The sequence below is a fragment of the Urocitellus parryii genome, chromosome 15 (assembly GCF_045843805.1).
Source record: "Urocitellus parryii isolate mUroPar1 chromosome 15, mUroPar1.hap1, whole genome shotgun sequence".
Classification (NCBI taxonomy): Eukaryota; Metazoa; Chordata; class Mammalia; order Rodentia; family Sciuridae; genus Urocitellus; species Urocitellus parryii.
This window is the reverse complement of record NC_135545.1, coordinates 14,621,094-14,635,255: the sequence shown is the minus strand read 5'-3', so window position 1 is coordinate 14,635,255 and position 14,162 is coordinate 14,621,094. Positions and strand designations below refer to the sequence as shown.

The following is a 14,162-nucleotide window of genomic DNA, read 5'->3' as shown; positions in this document are numbered from 1 at the left end:
ACTTCCGGCAGAAGCCTGGAGATGCCCAAAACTGTAGTGAGTAAGTCCCTCGTCAAAACTCCAAATCTTTCATCTTCCAAGAAAAGATAGAGTAATTCCTCTAAAATATCTCAGATGAGATGGAAGACAGCCATTCCCTCTCCTCTTCTTTCAGGGACGTTTGCCCAGAGCTGCATGTGCATGGGGAGATGGGCAGATGCCCGGATTTCAGTCAGTTTGTACTTTTGGGCACCCAGTTTGACAGTCATAGCAATGGCCCCAAGTGGGACATTCAGTTCCAGTGAGTGGTCAACATAGGTCCATCCGTTTGATGGGGATAATAGAAAGTCTTATAATAAGAGAATGGCACTTGATACAGTGCAGATTGTCTTGCTTGAGGACAGTAGCTGAGAGGTGAATTGGCATTGTGTCCAGCCGAGGTGGTCTATCAGGATTAGGCTTAGTTGCATGACATGGAAAGCAGTGATTCAGTGGAGGGTTTCTTTCTTTCTCCCATGTTGTCAGGGATCCAGCTCCTCCTGGATGCATCGCTGTCCTTGGCCTGATGCCTCCTAGCCCACAGTGCTCAAGCTGTGGCCTTCAGGGCATGACAAGGCAGAGGCACCCAGAGGTCACCTCTGAGGGGTTTTCTGGCTGGAAGCCTCATACAGCTCTTTTACTTTGGAGGCGAGGAGGGCACCAGGGATTGAACTCAGGGGCACTCGACCACTGAGCCACATCCCCAGCCCCAGCTCTTTTCCTTTTAACTCATTGGCCAATGCCGCAAGGGAGCCTGGGAAGTGTAGTCTGTTGGTCAATCACTTCACTGTCCAAATACAGCTGGGCTCCTCTCTCCAGGAAAGACGGCACAGAGCAGGTCCTGGGGAGCAGCCCAGCCTGGGCCGCTCATGCTTTCCCCTCTTCTCTGGCTCGTGAGAGCCTCTGCCAGTGTTTCCCCTTGTACTTGGAATTCGATATTGACTTTTTGGGAAAACGATAAATGTGTCAACACTTCTGTCTCCAGCAGCAGTGGAGACACATTTACTAGGCTGTGGCCAACTGTGGAGGCAGCCAGGGAAGAAAAGGTCACCTCAGAGCCAGAGCCGCCTTTGTAAAATCCCTTGAATTCCCAAAACTGGGCCCTTAGACGTTCATGAAGGACAGGAAGAATTAGGTTTGTGTTTTGACTCTGTCTGTCTTTCAGGTGGTGGTAGAGGTCAAAATCTAGTTGGGAGAAGAGAGGTTAATGTGTTTTTTCTTGGCAGGGCAGTGGAATTTCCAGAAATTCCAGTGCCCCCTCTGAAGCAGCCCTCTGCTGTCCTGGGAGAGTTAAGCCTGGCAGTTAGAGTGTGGTCTTTGCAGAGAAGCCCTGACTTTGAGCTGGCAGGTGTCCGTGGAGAAGTCGCTTACCTACCCTGTTGGACTTGAGTTTATCACCTCTCCTCCCAGACACATCCTCCCATGTTGAAGTCACAGGTGCAAAGGGCCAGGTGGGGGAATCACACCATCAGCGTTATCAGTGGAAGTTCCCAGGGACACCCCCACCCCAGGGCTCATGGTCCACATTAAGGGGGTGCTTCTGGCTTAAAAAACAAAGCCCGGCCCCCTCATACCTGGTAGGAACATGTTCTCCACGGCAGAGGAAGCTCAGAGGCAGGGCAGGCTGCGCAGAGGTTCATCCAGCATCACCCACAGCATGAGGCGCGCCGGTCCCTCAGCTCGGCTCTCCCACCTCAGTGTTGGCCTTCCTCTGGCTGCCAGTGGGAAGGCAACAGCTGTTTGTGGTGCTATGTCTGGACCCAGCAACATCTGGAGGAAACAAGGCCATCATTTCTTGTCATCTCTCACAGGAGCAAGGAAAATTTTCCCAGAAGTCCCCCAGGGGACCCTCTCCAACACAATCAGGTTACGCTGGGTAACACCTGACGATCTCTGTGACTTAAGTTAACGAAGGCTGAGGGTGTGGCTCTGTGGTAGAGTGTGCGCTTAAAGGTTTGTTTCTCTCCCACTCTGCAGTTCCACTGCTAATGGGACAGGAAAGCAGCCGTGAGCCCCTAGTCACTTCCCTGATGGCGAGAACTAGTCACATGACACATCCAGCCAGTCTCGAGGGCTTGGAAAGTGCAGCTGTGCAGTGTGTGCAGGTGGAAAGCCAGGAATATTTTGCAGAAGTCTTAATAACTCACAAAACCAACCCGGTGCAAGTGACACACCTGAAATCCCAGAGACTCAGGAGGTTGAGGCAGCAGGATCTCAAGTGAGGCCCTAAGCAACTCAAGGAGACCCAATCTCAAAATAATAAGGGCTGGGGATGTAACTTAGCAGTAAAGTGCCCCAGGTTCAATTCCCAGCATCCAAAAAAAAAAAAAAACCTCAAAACCCTCACATATCCTTAGCCACAGTTGTGTGCTGCACCTGTCCTTGAACCAACCTCAGGCAGAGAGGAGAGTTTCTACCACAATGGCTCTGAGCAGAGGTAGGTCATCTTGGGAGGGATCCACAAGATTGACCCCATGGCGCGGAAAATGCCAGTGGCCCTGAGCCCGCAGGGAGAACCATCTGCCACCGCCTCCCTTAAGTCCTTGCCTTGCCTTTGGGTGTCCAGAGCCAGCACCCAGGAGGACCTCTGTCTAGGGGACAGTTTTGTTATTTCATCAACTCCAAGAACTTGGAACTCAGAGGCTGCCTGAGTGGCAGGCGCTGACAAAGCCCCACGTCTCTGCACACTCCTTGGGACTCAGGCAGTACTGCCTTAGTTTTTTCAAGTGGAAAAACGAGCTCAAATCCAGAAGCACTTGCCTAATCAGGGTCACTTGGTAGTAAGGGGTGGGCCTGTGGTTTGATCCTAGATCTGCCTCCTTCTGAAGCCTGAGCCCATGATCTCCCCAGGCAGTGCCTTCCTCAGCACAAAAGGACACAGAGTTCTAGCCTGTGGGCTGAGTGACACACATCTCATGTCAGCCCTAGGCTAGGTACTGTGAGGAGGGGCCTGCTGTGATTGCCCCTTGACATCTGGGAAGACTGAGATTCAGGGCTGGAAGGTGCTGGGCCTTGCTGGACACAGGGCAGTAGTGAAGTGTAAAACCCATCCTACCCTCAAGGCCTCCCATACCTACAGAGGCTGCCTGAGTGGCAGGCGCTGGCAAAGCCAGATAGTTCACCCCATTCACAGCCAAGAAGGAGCTCGAGGACAGGGCACCGCCCCACATCTCTGCACACTCCTTCCTCAGGAGCCCGCCATGCCCTGTGCTCCCTGTACCGCCGCCTCCCTGACAGGGTTCCAGGCAAATGTCTTCCTGAGCCTGCAGCCTGGCCAGCAGCTTCTCGCCTCAGGCCACGCAGAGCCTCCGGGTGTAGAACACGCTGTGAGCAAGACTCTGGACAATGAAGTTCTGTCCTTCACCCTGTGCTCTTGTCCCTGTCCTCCCCTGCAGATACGCAGCCGCCCCACACCCATTGCTGTCTTTCGATCCCCACTTCAGCCACGACGGGATGTCCAGCGGCGACTCCTCCTCAGGCGGCCTGACCAGCCAGGAGAGCACCATGGAGCGCCAGAAGCCAGGTAGGGCCTCCCCGGCCAGCCATTCCTGCCCCACCTCATCCAGAAAGTCCTCTTACCAACATTTCAACAGGTGACCCCCGCTCCCTGTCAGTGATGAATGAAACACACAAAAAGCTATAAGAACCATAGGAAAGGCAGAGGGGTCACCGGGAGCAGCTGAACCATGATCCTTATGCAGCCAGATAGGGCGTCAGAGATGGCATCACAAGAGCTGGAGGAGGGACATGTAACATGGACATGATGGCAGCCGGGAAGGATAGCTGAAGGGGATTGGCAGGGTTGTTCCAAGGGGAGCAGAGCCCACTGCATCCCGTGACTCTCCTTTATGAAACCCTGCCAGGCTGCTTTTCAAGTTTGATGGACATGTAACATGTGCTGAGGAAAGAGCCCAAATCACGAGCATGCAATTGATGGCATAAAACAGAGTGAACACATCCAGGGCAAAAAACAACATGGCCAGCCTCCCAAGGCCCCACATCCTCTGGGTCACCCACAGAGACCACCCTGACCTGCCTCTCTCGGCCTAAGTTCATTTTGCCTGGTTTTTTATTTCATAGAATATACAGTCAGTCTCTATATATTTTGTGCATATGCATCTGGCTTCTGTTGCTTAATGTCTTATTTGTGAGAGCCACCGCGAGACTGTATAGCAGTACAAATTCTGAGTAGTGTTCTACTGTCTGAATGAACCATAATTTATTGCTCCATTCTTGTGTTGATGGATATTTGGGTTGTTTCTAGTTCAGAGCTGCTTAGAGGAGTGCCACTGGGAATGTTACTGCACCTGGCTTTTGATGAATGGATGCTCATTTTTCTGGCAGAAAATGCTCGTTTTTCTTCTAGGTCATATATAAGAAACTGCCCACCAGGCATGGTGGCACATGCCTATAATCCCAGCAACTTGGGAGGCTGAGATAGAAGGATCACGATTTTGAGGCCAGCCTCAGCAATTTAGCAAGGCTCTAAGCAACTCAGTGAGACACTGTCTCAAAATAAAAAATAAAAAGGACTGGGGAGGTGGCTCAGTGGTAAAGTGCCCCTGGGTTCAATCCCTAGTACTTACGTACATACATATTTTAACTAAGTTTTAAATTTTTTTTTATTTCATTTCAGCCATTTGAGTGGGCATGTTGTGCCATCACGTTGTGCCTTGTTTTCAGACAGGTTCTTTTTGCTGTGTTACCCAATCCAGCCTCCTAAATAACTGGGATTAAGAGGAGTATGCCACCATGCCCCTGTCACATTGTGTTTTCAATTTGTATCTTCTGATGATTGATGCGATTAAGCATCTTCCCAAATGTTTATTCTCATATAATAAATTGTACTACTTAGTTGAATATTTCAAACATATTCTCATGTAACAAACTTGTAGTCCCTTTGAAGTCTGAGGACCTCCAGATGAATGGTGAGATGGGTTCAAAAGGAAGGGGAAAAAAATGAAGTGTTGGAGAGCTCTGACCCCATAGGGGGCGGAGGGGGAGATGTCCTCCTGGAGGACGTTTGAGGATTTCCAGGCAGCTGTGAGGGGTGATGTGGCCCCTCCCCAGCCTCTCCCCAGCTCCTCAGGCACCCTAGGGTATAAGAGAGGTTGCATGCCCAAGGAGGAGGACCCTGGAGAGCTCCTCACACCCCAGGCCAGGGTTCTTTTAAAGCAGGGTCAATGGGTGAACCCCAGGCAAGCAGACCCACCTGTCCCTAGCATTCTTCTGCTGCCTTGGGGCCTGCAGAGGCGGTCTCCTTCCTCCAGTCCCCCTCCTCCACAGCTGATCCTGCCTGCAGGTCTGGGATCTTGGTCCCACAACAGACAGATTTGGATCTTTTTTCTTTATCCTCACTCAGTTCAGAAAAAGAAGTGTTGCTTGGCTGTTTCATTGCACCAGAGTGTAAGATGGGGAGGGAATGTTTCTAGCATCCATCATAGGGCCCAGATGGGTGTTAGAGAACTCACTGTTGTTCTCCCCCATCCTCCATTTTGTCCCCTAGAGCTTGATTCCCTTCTCGCTTCCTTGGGACTTTGTTATAAGTTGACTAACACCTTCCCTGCCACCATCCTGTGTGCACATGCGCACACACACACACACACACACACACACAAATTAGAGAATCTGTGTTCAGAAATCATGAGGAAGTCTGTTCTGGAATGTATCCTGGAGCCAAAGAAAAGGTAGTTCAGTGGGGCGCAAGAGATGGAGAGGATCAGGCACCATCACAGACAGGCGCTCGCCAGCCCTGGTGCACTGAGTAGCCATAACCAGCAGCCAGGCTTTGTGTGGTTGTCATGTGCCAGGCGGTGTCCCGGGCACTACATACCTTCCTAGTGAGTCACCACAGGCACACAGTGGATATGTGACTGCCCTGTGTAGAGATGAGGGAGGTGGCCAAGCACAGAAAGGTTACTGCTGCTGCTGCTGGTGAGCAGCACAGTGGGAATATGAACTAGGTCTGTTGGTTCCAGGCTCCTCAGACACCACCCCAGTCCACCCCAGTGTGGACCTGCCACCATCTTCCAGGCCTGAGAACACCCAGGTTGGGACGGCATCCCCGTGCTCATCAGCGGCCACAAATTCATGCCTGGCCATCCTGTTATCTGTCCTTCATCTCAAAGATGGGACAGGAGAGCCAGGCCAATCCAAAGGGCCCAGTGAAGGGCCAAGGCCCAGGATCAGGGCCTGCTAAGGGCAGAGGCAGGGCCAAGAAGACACTGGACAGCCAGGATGGGAAGGACCCGGCCCTTCACCCTTTTATTCCTTCCCGATGTTGCTGATATGAGCAGCCTGGGTGTTGGGAGCAGTAGGAGCCCAGTGGGCACACTCCCTGCCTTCTTGGGACTAATAGTGGAGAGGCGGACCACACCCAGGGGACAGTGATGACAGAGTAATATCAGTAGAAACTACCAGCGTCCAGAAGGATGGACAGTTTAGGGGAACGACTGAGCAAATCACATCCAGTGGAGGCTGTAAGAATGCAAAGATGTCACCTAGGGCGAGAACGTTCTAGGGAAAGGGAACAGCCCGTCCAGGACCTGAGACAGCATTGAAGCTTGTGTGCAAGGATCAGGGAGGAGGCCTCCTCTGGCCGGAGAGGTGGTGGAGTCAAGGTCAAGGGAGGAGGACGCTATAGGTCTGGTGGGGCCTTGCCCTTCACTCAGGATGGATGGGAGCCACAGATTCAGTCTTCGGAGCAGAGGAGAGATGGGACTTGAAGCTCTTCACAAAGTCCCAGGGTCCCTCTGGCTGTGGCTTCCTGCCAGGTAGGAGACATGGTGGGACAGAGCCAGGGAGAGGTGGGAGAGTCTGGTGTGGTGTTTTGAAGGTGGAGCTGAGTAGATTTCCCGATGCCTGGGTGCGGGTGAGGCAGGCATCAAGAGTGACACAGGGATCTGAGCCTCAGCAGCTAAAAGGATGGAGCAGCCATTGAGCAGCAGGAGAGACTGAGAGGTGGGGGTGTGGGAACGATGGCCGTGAGGTACCCAGCAGCTACTTAGATGTGAGGCGCCTGTAGTCCAGAGGAGGTCCAAGCCAGCCAGAGACAGTGTGGGGTTGTCAACTGAGAGCAGAGTGTCTCAGGCTGGGTGTGACTGCCTCGGCCTTGACTCTGTGGACATGTGGCTCCCCTGCATGGACTGGCCACCTCCCAGGGTATCCAGACATATCCTGGGTATGTAGGACACCCCAAAAGACAAAATGCAGACAAGAGAAGGGAAAGAAGCCAGCCCCACTTCTTCCTCATATCCGTGGTCCTGAGCAAAAGCCACACAGGCGACAGCAAACGGAGCGGGCCCAGGCTGCAGCAGCCAGCTGTTCTGCAGGCCCTGAGCATCCTGCCTGGCCCCCAGTCACCCCTTCCTCCACAAGAGGGTGGCTCAAGCGCCCAGCGCTGCGTTGCGGGCAGCAGAGGTGTGGCGGTGAGCTCGGGCTCCCGGAGGCATGGCACCAAGGTTTTGAGCACGGCTCATGACTCGTCCCTCTCAGCTTCAATCACATCCTACGGGTCTCTCCTTCCAGGGCAGTTCAGGGGTCCAGCGAGATCATGCCTTCAGCGGGGGCAGCCCATGGTTAGGAGAAAACGGACTCCTGCTTCTCAAGCCCTTCCCCTCCCGTCACTGCCAGTGTTGTCACTGGTGCGGAGGAGTCCCAGGAGGGTGCCAGGCCTGAGCACAGGCTCTAACACCAGACTGACCTCAGCTGCTCTGTGGCCTGTCCCTTTTGTTGTCACCTTGGATCAATTACTTGACCTCTCTGAGTCTTGATGTTCTGTTGGAGAGGGTACTGAGAGCCACCTCACGGGAGTGTTGGGTCACTGAACGAGATGAAGCATGCGCAGCACCTAGAGTCCTGCCTGACACAGAACACTGCTCAACAATATGATCACAATTATCTTGAACACAGTCAGGAATAAGTGTGGACTTTGGGGTTAGACCTCTGGGTTCAGAGCATGCAGTTGTGCTAGATGTTAACTACATGCCCTTCATTGATGTTGGTCAGATTTTTAAGTCCCAAGTTTTCAGTTCTGTGTAGGACAATGGGACATAGTGGACTTGGAGACAGAGGCTCAGTTCAGGCCCACTGCTTAGCCTTGGGAGCTGGACCAGTGTGCACCATCGCAGCCTCAAACCTGCTTCCCGTTTGAACCAGCAGTTCCACTGGTGCCGGGTTTCTGTTCTCGCAACTAAGAGGCTCAGGGGTCACTCTAGTTAAACTGGGCTGACTGGGCTGCACGAAATAACCACACAAGAGACACAAATACCTTTTTCTTTGGGGTCGCTGTGACGGCTCCTCTGACCTTAAAGGTCTGCAGAAAGAGAGAGAGCGAGAGCACACGCTGACCCCTTTTATTGAGGAGAAGCTATTCAAATGAGGCAAGGGGTCAGGTTTCAGGGGCCTGAGTCTGTCTTCATGATGTCCACTGTCAGCAGGTTGACTGACACCTGGGTAGGCCACACCCAAGGGCACAGTAAGAGAAGGGGACACACAAGGCACTTCCATGGAAGATTCTCTCCTAAACAGGGCAAGGGGTTATATTACAAAGCAACAGGTGAGCATAGCTGCACCCATGGGGCTGTAGGAAGATACACCCATTTCTGTGACTGAGGGCCTCAGCACCCAGCTGGGGAATGTAACTCAGTCACCCATAAGGTTGGCTTCCCACACACTGGGAGAACTCAGTCCTGGGCACAATCTCACACTCGATCCAAGTTGCAAATAGAGGAGAGGCCACTGCAACAGCAAAATTAAGATAAGCTAAATATCAGGGGCTGGGGTTGTGGTTCAGCAGTAGAGCGCTCGCCTAGCGCGTGCAAGGCCCTGAGTTCGCTCCTCTGCACCACATAAGAATAAATAAATAAAATAACAGCCTTGTGTCCAACTACAGATAAAAAATATATAGCTTTAAAAACTATTTTTAAAAAATTAAATAAATAAATAAGTATCAGGCTGGGCTTGAGGCTCAGTGGTAGAGCATTTGCCTCACATGTGTGAGGCACTGGGTTCGGTTCTCAGCACTACATAAAAATAAATAAAAAATAAAGGTCCATCAACAGCTAAAAAATAATTTAAAAAAAAAGATAAGCTAAATATCCATCAGTAGACACTGGTTAATAATTGATACTGATTCCCTTGATGGAACACTGCGCAGCTATTAAAAATGCAGCAGCTTCACATTCAGTTGCATTGATGAATTGTGAAGCTGTGAAATGAAAAGCAAGTGTGGAGACGTCATCAGTGAAAATCAAATTTTAGGACTTTGTTTATTATGATCGCTTGTTTGTTTTAAATGCCTGTACATTTAACCAACAAAGGATTGCTACCTTTTACTTGTGAAAAACTGCCAATAAGGTAAAATACAAAATCATAGAAAAATGTGGAAAGTTCAGGGTGTGGTGGCTCCCACCGTAATCCCAGCTACGCAGGGGCTGAGGCAGGAGGATCACAAGTTCGAGGCCAGCCTGGGCAATTTAGCAATTTCCCTTTATTAAAATAAAATTTAAAGAAGGGCTGGGGAATGTATAGCTCAGGAAGTGGTCAAGCACTTGTTTAGCTGCATAAGGCCCTGAGCTCAACCCCCAGCGCTACATAAAAAGGAAAAATGGGGGAAGGAGCTGGCACAGTGACACACACCTGTAAACCCAGCTACTCTAGGGGCTGAGGCAGGAGGATCTCAAGTTTGAGGCCAGCCTCAACAACTGAAAAAGACCCTGTCTCAGAATAAAATAAAAAGGGCTAGGTGTGGGACTGGGTGGTAAGGGGCCTCTGGATTCAATCCCTAGTACCACACAAAAGATAAGATAGGTAAATGGATGGACAGAGCGATGGAAGGATGGATGCTCGATAGTGAAAGGAGATGAACAGGTAATTTACAAAAGAGAAAATCCAGTGGCCAGTAGGTATAAAAGCGTGCTGGACTTCATTCGGGGATGATTTGATGGTGGTTGTTTGGCTTTGATGATTCCCACCCTCAGGTAATTTATACCCCAGGTGTAACTTGATGGGCCAGGTGAGCAGACAGGCTGGCAAAGCAGGGACCACCCAGCCATATTCAGGGTCAACTCTTCAGGCCCTGTCAGTGTCCCTCCTAACCACTGGTGTTTCTCCTGTTTTTTTGCAGAGCCTCTGTGGCATGTGCCAGCCCAGGCCCGGCTGTCAGCCATGGCTGGAAGCAGTGTGAACAAGCACAGCTCCCGGCAGGATGCAGCAGGCAAAGATTCCCCCAACAGGCATTCCAAAGTGAGTCTGGCCCCGCCCAGCCCCGCCCTGGGCACAGGCCGCTGGGGGCTGGGCAGCTTCCCTGGCCCGTGAACACCTCTAGAGCACATCCTCCACCTCACCACCTTCCCCCAGCAGAGGGCTAAACATCTGGTCTGGAGTTAGAGCTCTTGAGCCTCAGTATCCTCCTTATTGAACCAATCCTGGTAGATGATCTGCCACCCCTGAGGCTCCGTGACCCCACGCAACAGAATCCAGTTCCCTTCCTGGGACAGTGCAGTGCAGGTATTCAGGGAGCAGCTCCAAGGGTGATAGGACCCAGGCGCCTTCCCTCGTGGAGCTTTACTGTCACCCCACCTCCCAAGCACCTCTCTGCTGGGCCCATGTGTTATTGCAGTGGGAGGTGGAAGGAAAGGGGCTCATGGGGGAGGTGTTGAGGCCAGGCCTGGAAATGGCATGAACCACTCTCAGTTACAGTGTCACTATACAGTGACAGGACTCTGCCACTGCAGGGGAGACTGGGAGTGCAGCCTGTGGTCAGGAGACGGGCTAATGTGGGGGAGCTCCTGGCACTCTCTCTGCCTCTGTTAATTCAGTAGGCATTTGAGCATTCAGACCACAGTAACAAAGAGGACAGGTGAGCTCCCGTCAGGAAGTTGACATCCCGGTGCAGGCAGTAAGCAGTGGGCCAAGGAACAGAGACGTTTTATACCACTAATGGATCCTCGCTGTGGAAGAGAAACAAAGCACCGTTAAGGAAAAAACCACAAACCCTGCTGCTTTAGGGTCAGCAATGCCCTTTGAGGTGATCTTGAAGCCCAGAACCTTGAAAAAGGTCAGGGGTGACCCCTGAAAATAACCAAGGGAAGAGCACTCAAGCAAATGCAAAGGCCCTGGGGTGGGACTGCGCCTGACATGAGAAGAGCAATGTGGCCGACCCTCAGTGACCAAGAGGAAGTTAGAGACCAGAACAGAGGCCAGTTAGAGACCAGACCTTGAAGACCTGACCCGTGGCCTATAGTGAGGACCCTAGCGTACCCCCAGAGTGAGATGGGACCACAAACAATTCTGAGCAAGGAAGGGATACCATGTAAACATGGGGGGAACAATGGTGGCGGCTGGAGAGGTGACTGTTGAGTGGCTGTGGAGGAAGGAGTGAGTTTAGAAGATGGAGCGGAGTCTGGAGTCTGCTGTGGGCCCGGGCAGGAGCGTGAGCAGAGGGTGCACAGGGTGCGTCCCTGGCTCCTGGGTGGGTGGGGCCACGGAAAGGGCGGAGGAGCCTTGCTGAGAAGGGGAGGAGGCCGGTGTTTGGTGTTTCGGGTGCCGGCCTGTTGTTCACATAGCGTCTGCCGCTCCCGAGCCTGGCCAGGCAGGGCTGCGGACCCCACGGCTCTCACAGAGCTGGAGTGAGCTAGAGAGGAGCAGATCACAGGCCCACGCCAACAGTAAGTGGGGAGCCAGGATTTGAAGCTCTCTGGTTTCAGGGCTCGCACTGGAATGGAGGAGGGTGGGGCCGAGGCCTCCCCAGGCTGGGATGACACACCTCCCTGCCTTCCAGGGTGAGCCCCAGTACTCCAGCCATTCCAGCAGCAATACCCTCTCCAGCAACGCGTCCAGCAGCCACAGTGACGACCGCTGGTTCGACCCTCTGGACCCCCTGGAGCCAGAGCAAGACCCCCTCTCCAAGGGCGGCTCCAGTGACAGCGGCATTGACACCACCCTCTACACCTCCAGCCCCAGCTGCATGTCCCTGGCCAAGGTGCCACGGCCCACCAAGCCACACAAGCCCCCAGGAAGTATGGGCCTTTGTGGCGGAGGTCGTGAGGCCACTGGGAGGTCCCACCACACAGACAGACGGCGGGAGGTCTCACCCGCCCCTGCGGTTGCTGGCCAGAGCAAGGGCTACCGACCAAAGCTGTACTCCTCGGGCTCCAGCACTCCCACAGGCCTGGCCGGGGGCAGCCGGGACCCGCCAAGGCAGCCCAGGTAAGGCCCCACCACAGCCCGGCCCACAGGGGATCCTCACCACCTGTCACGTCCTGGGTGGGGACCCTCTCAGAAACATGCCAGATACTTGCGCTGACACACCAGTTTGCTTACAGGGTTCAGAGATTGGTAGACCACTCCTGCTGCCCATCCATCAGCCTTTGAGGACCCGGATAGAGGGAGAGAAACCCCTGGCTATCTCTCTGACCTTATCTGTCTCTGGTTCTCTGACCCTTTATCTCTTTTTCTCCTACTGAGATCAGTGGTTTTCATGCTTTCTGGGAGTCATAGACCGCATCTGTCAGGAGTGCATTTGGCTATGACTTAAATAACACTTTAATAGTCCCCTGACCTGATGTCCAGAGAGGGCAGAGCCAGGCCAGTGCAGGGGCTCAGGGAGGCTTCAAGGACTGGTGCCCTGAAACTTCCTGCTCCACCAAATTTACCAAGCTGGCTTGACTTGCTAGCCTCAAGATGCATATGGTGCCCAGCGGTAGCAAGGGACAGAGGAGGGGGAAGGGTTGTCCCTTCTGTGCAGCTCGCCCTTGGTATGGAGAAAGCAAGCACTTTCCCAGAACCCATGGTAGTGGGTGCTGTCAAGTGACATCCCAGCTACAGGGAAGTTTGGGAAAGCACACTTTGAGGAGGCACTAGGGGTGAGAACCCCAGCAGCCTGAAGTCTAAACCACGTGTACCTTGAGGTTCTGCTAAAAGCAGAGTAAGTTCCCCAAAAATGCAGAGTAAGAAAATTGGTCCACTGAGTCATGGGCCCAGTCCCATCCAGGGACCCCCACTGAGGTGTGTGCTCCAAGCAAAGATTCCTGCTGTGGTCAAATCCCCAGTGCTGGCCCCTCAGGCCACCACCTGCCTCACATTCTTCCACCAACTGACTGGAGCAGGGCCCCCCTCCCCACTCCCCAAATCCACAGCTTCTCTCCCCTCTGGACTCGTGCAGCAGCCTCAGAATGCTCTGCCCACAGCACAGTGGCATCTGAGTTTCTGTGTAGAAATACCTGTCTCTTGGCAGATTTAATAACCACTGAGTTGAGAGTAGCTGTGGTGGCAGTGCTTGCTCTGGGCGCCATCATCCCTGGAGCTCCTGAGTCAAAGAGCCCTGGAGAAGAGCTGAGGCGGAGGAGAGAGAGAGTGGGTGAGGTCTCCTCCTCAGGTCTCCTTCCTGTTTAAGTAGTCAATCTTTGGAACTCCTGGACTGCTTTGGACAGCTTCTTCACTCATTCATGTGCTCACTTCATTCATAAATATTTCTTGGGAGCTGGGCGTGGTGGCACAGGCCTGTAATCCCAGCAGCTCTGGAGGCTGAGGCGGGAGGATCTCTAGTTCAAAGCCAGCCTCATCGATTTACCAAAGCCCTAAGCAACTCAGTGACACCCTGTCTCTAAATTTAAAAAAAAAAAAAAAAAAGAAGAAGATTGAGGATGTGGCTCAGTGGTTAAGCAATCCTGGGTATAATCCCTATAACAAGAAAATAAAATAAAATGAAAAATATTTCCTGAGGAGCTGTCCTGTCCCAGACCTTTGCTGTGAGCTAGGGAGAAATAATCAGCAAATGCAGATGCGGCCCAGCCCTCACTGCAGATAAGGATCCGCTCATCACTGAGACTAGGGTAAAACCATGCTCACCCAGAGGAAGTGGGGCCAAGAGTGTCCAGGGCAGGGTGACTCTGGCCTCGGTTGTGGTGGCCTCTCTTCTGGGCACAGACCACATTAGTGAACCTGGATAATCTTGGGGTTTTAAAATCAGTGATATATAAAGGCAGCTGTGCCTGGAGTAGGTGGTGACAGAGGCAGGGGGCTGGGTACAAAATTACCCTGTGTCTGAGAAGATTTGCTGAACCCAGAAGTGGGGGGAGTGAAATGGGAGGGGGGCCGCTACAAAATAGGGCCCTGCGGTTGGGAGCTTTAATTTGCATACA

The 14,162-nt window shown here is 52.8% G+C and overlaps 1 protein-coding gene across 1 annotated transcript in view; it reads left to right on the top strand.

The window, feature by feature from the left end:
* Positions 1-14,162, top strand: part of Sipa1l3 (signal induced proliferation associated 1 like 3) — a 226,555-nt gene that overhangs the window by 179,910 nt on the left and 32,483 nt on the right. The window contains exons 13-15 of the mRNA XM_026412165.2: positions 3,414-3,541; positions 10,145-10,263; positions 11,801-12,228. Coding sequence (XP_026267950.2) covers positions 3,414-3,541; positions 10,145-10,263; positions 11,801-12,228 — 675 coding nt within the window. The remainder of the gene's footprint in view (positions 1-3,413; positions 3,542-10,144; positions 10,264-11,800; positions 12,229-14,162) is intronic.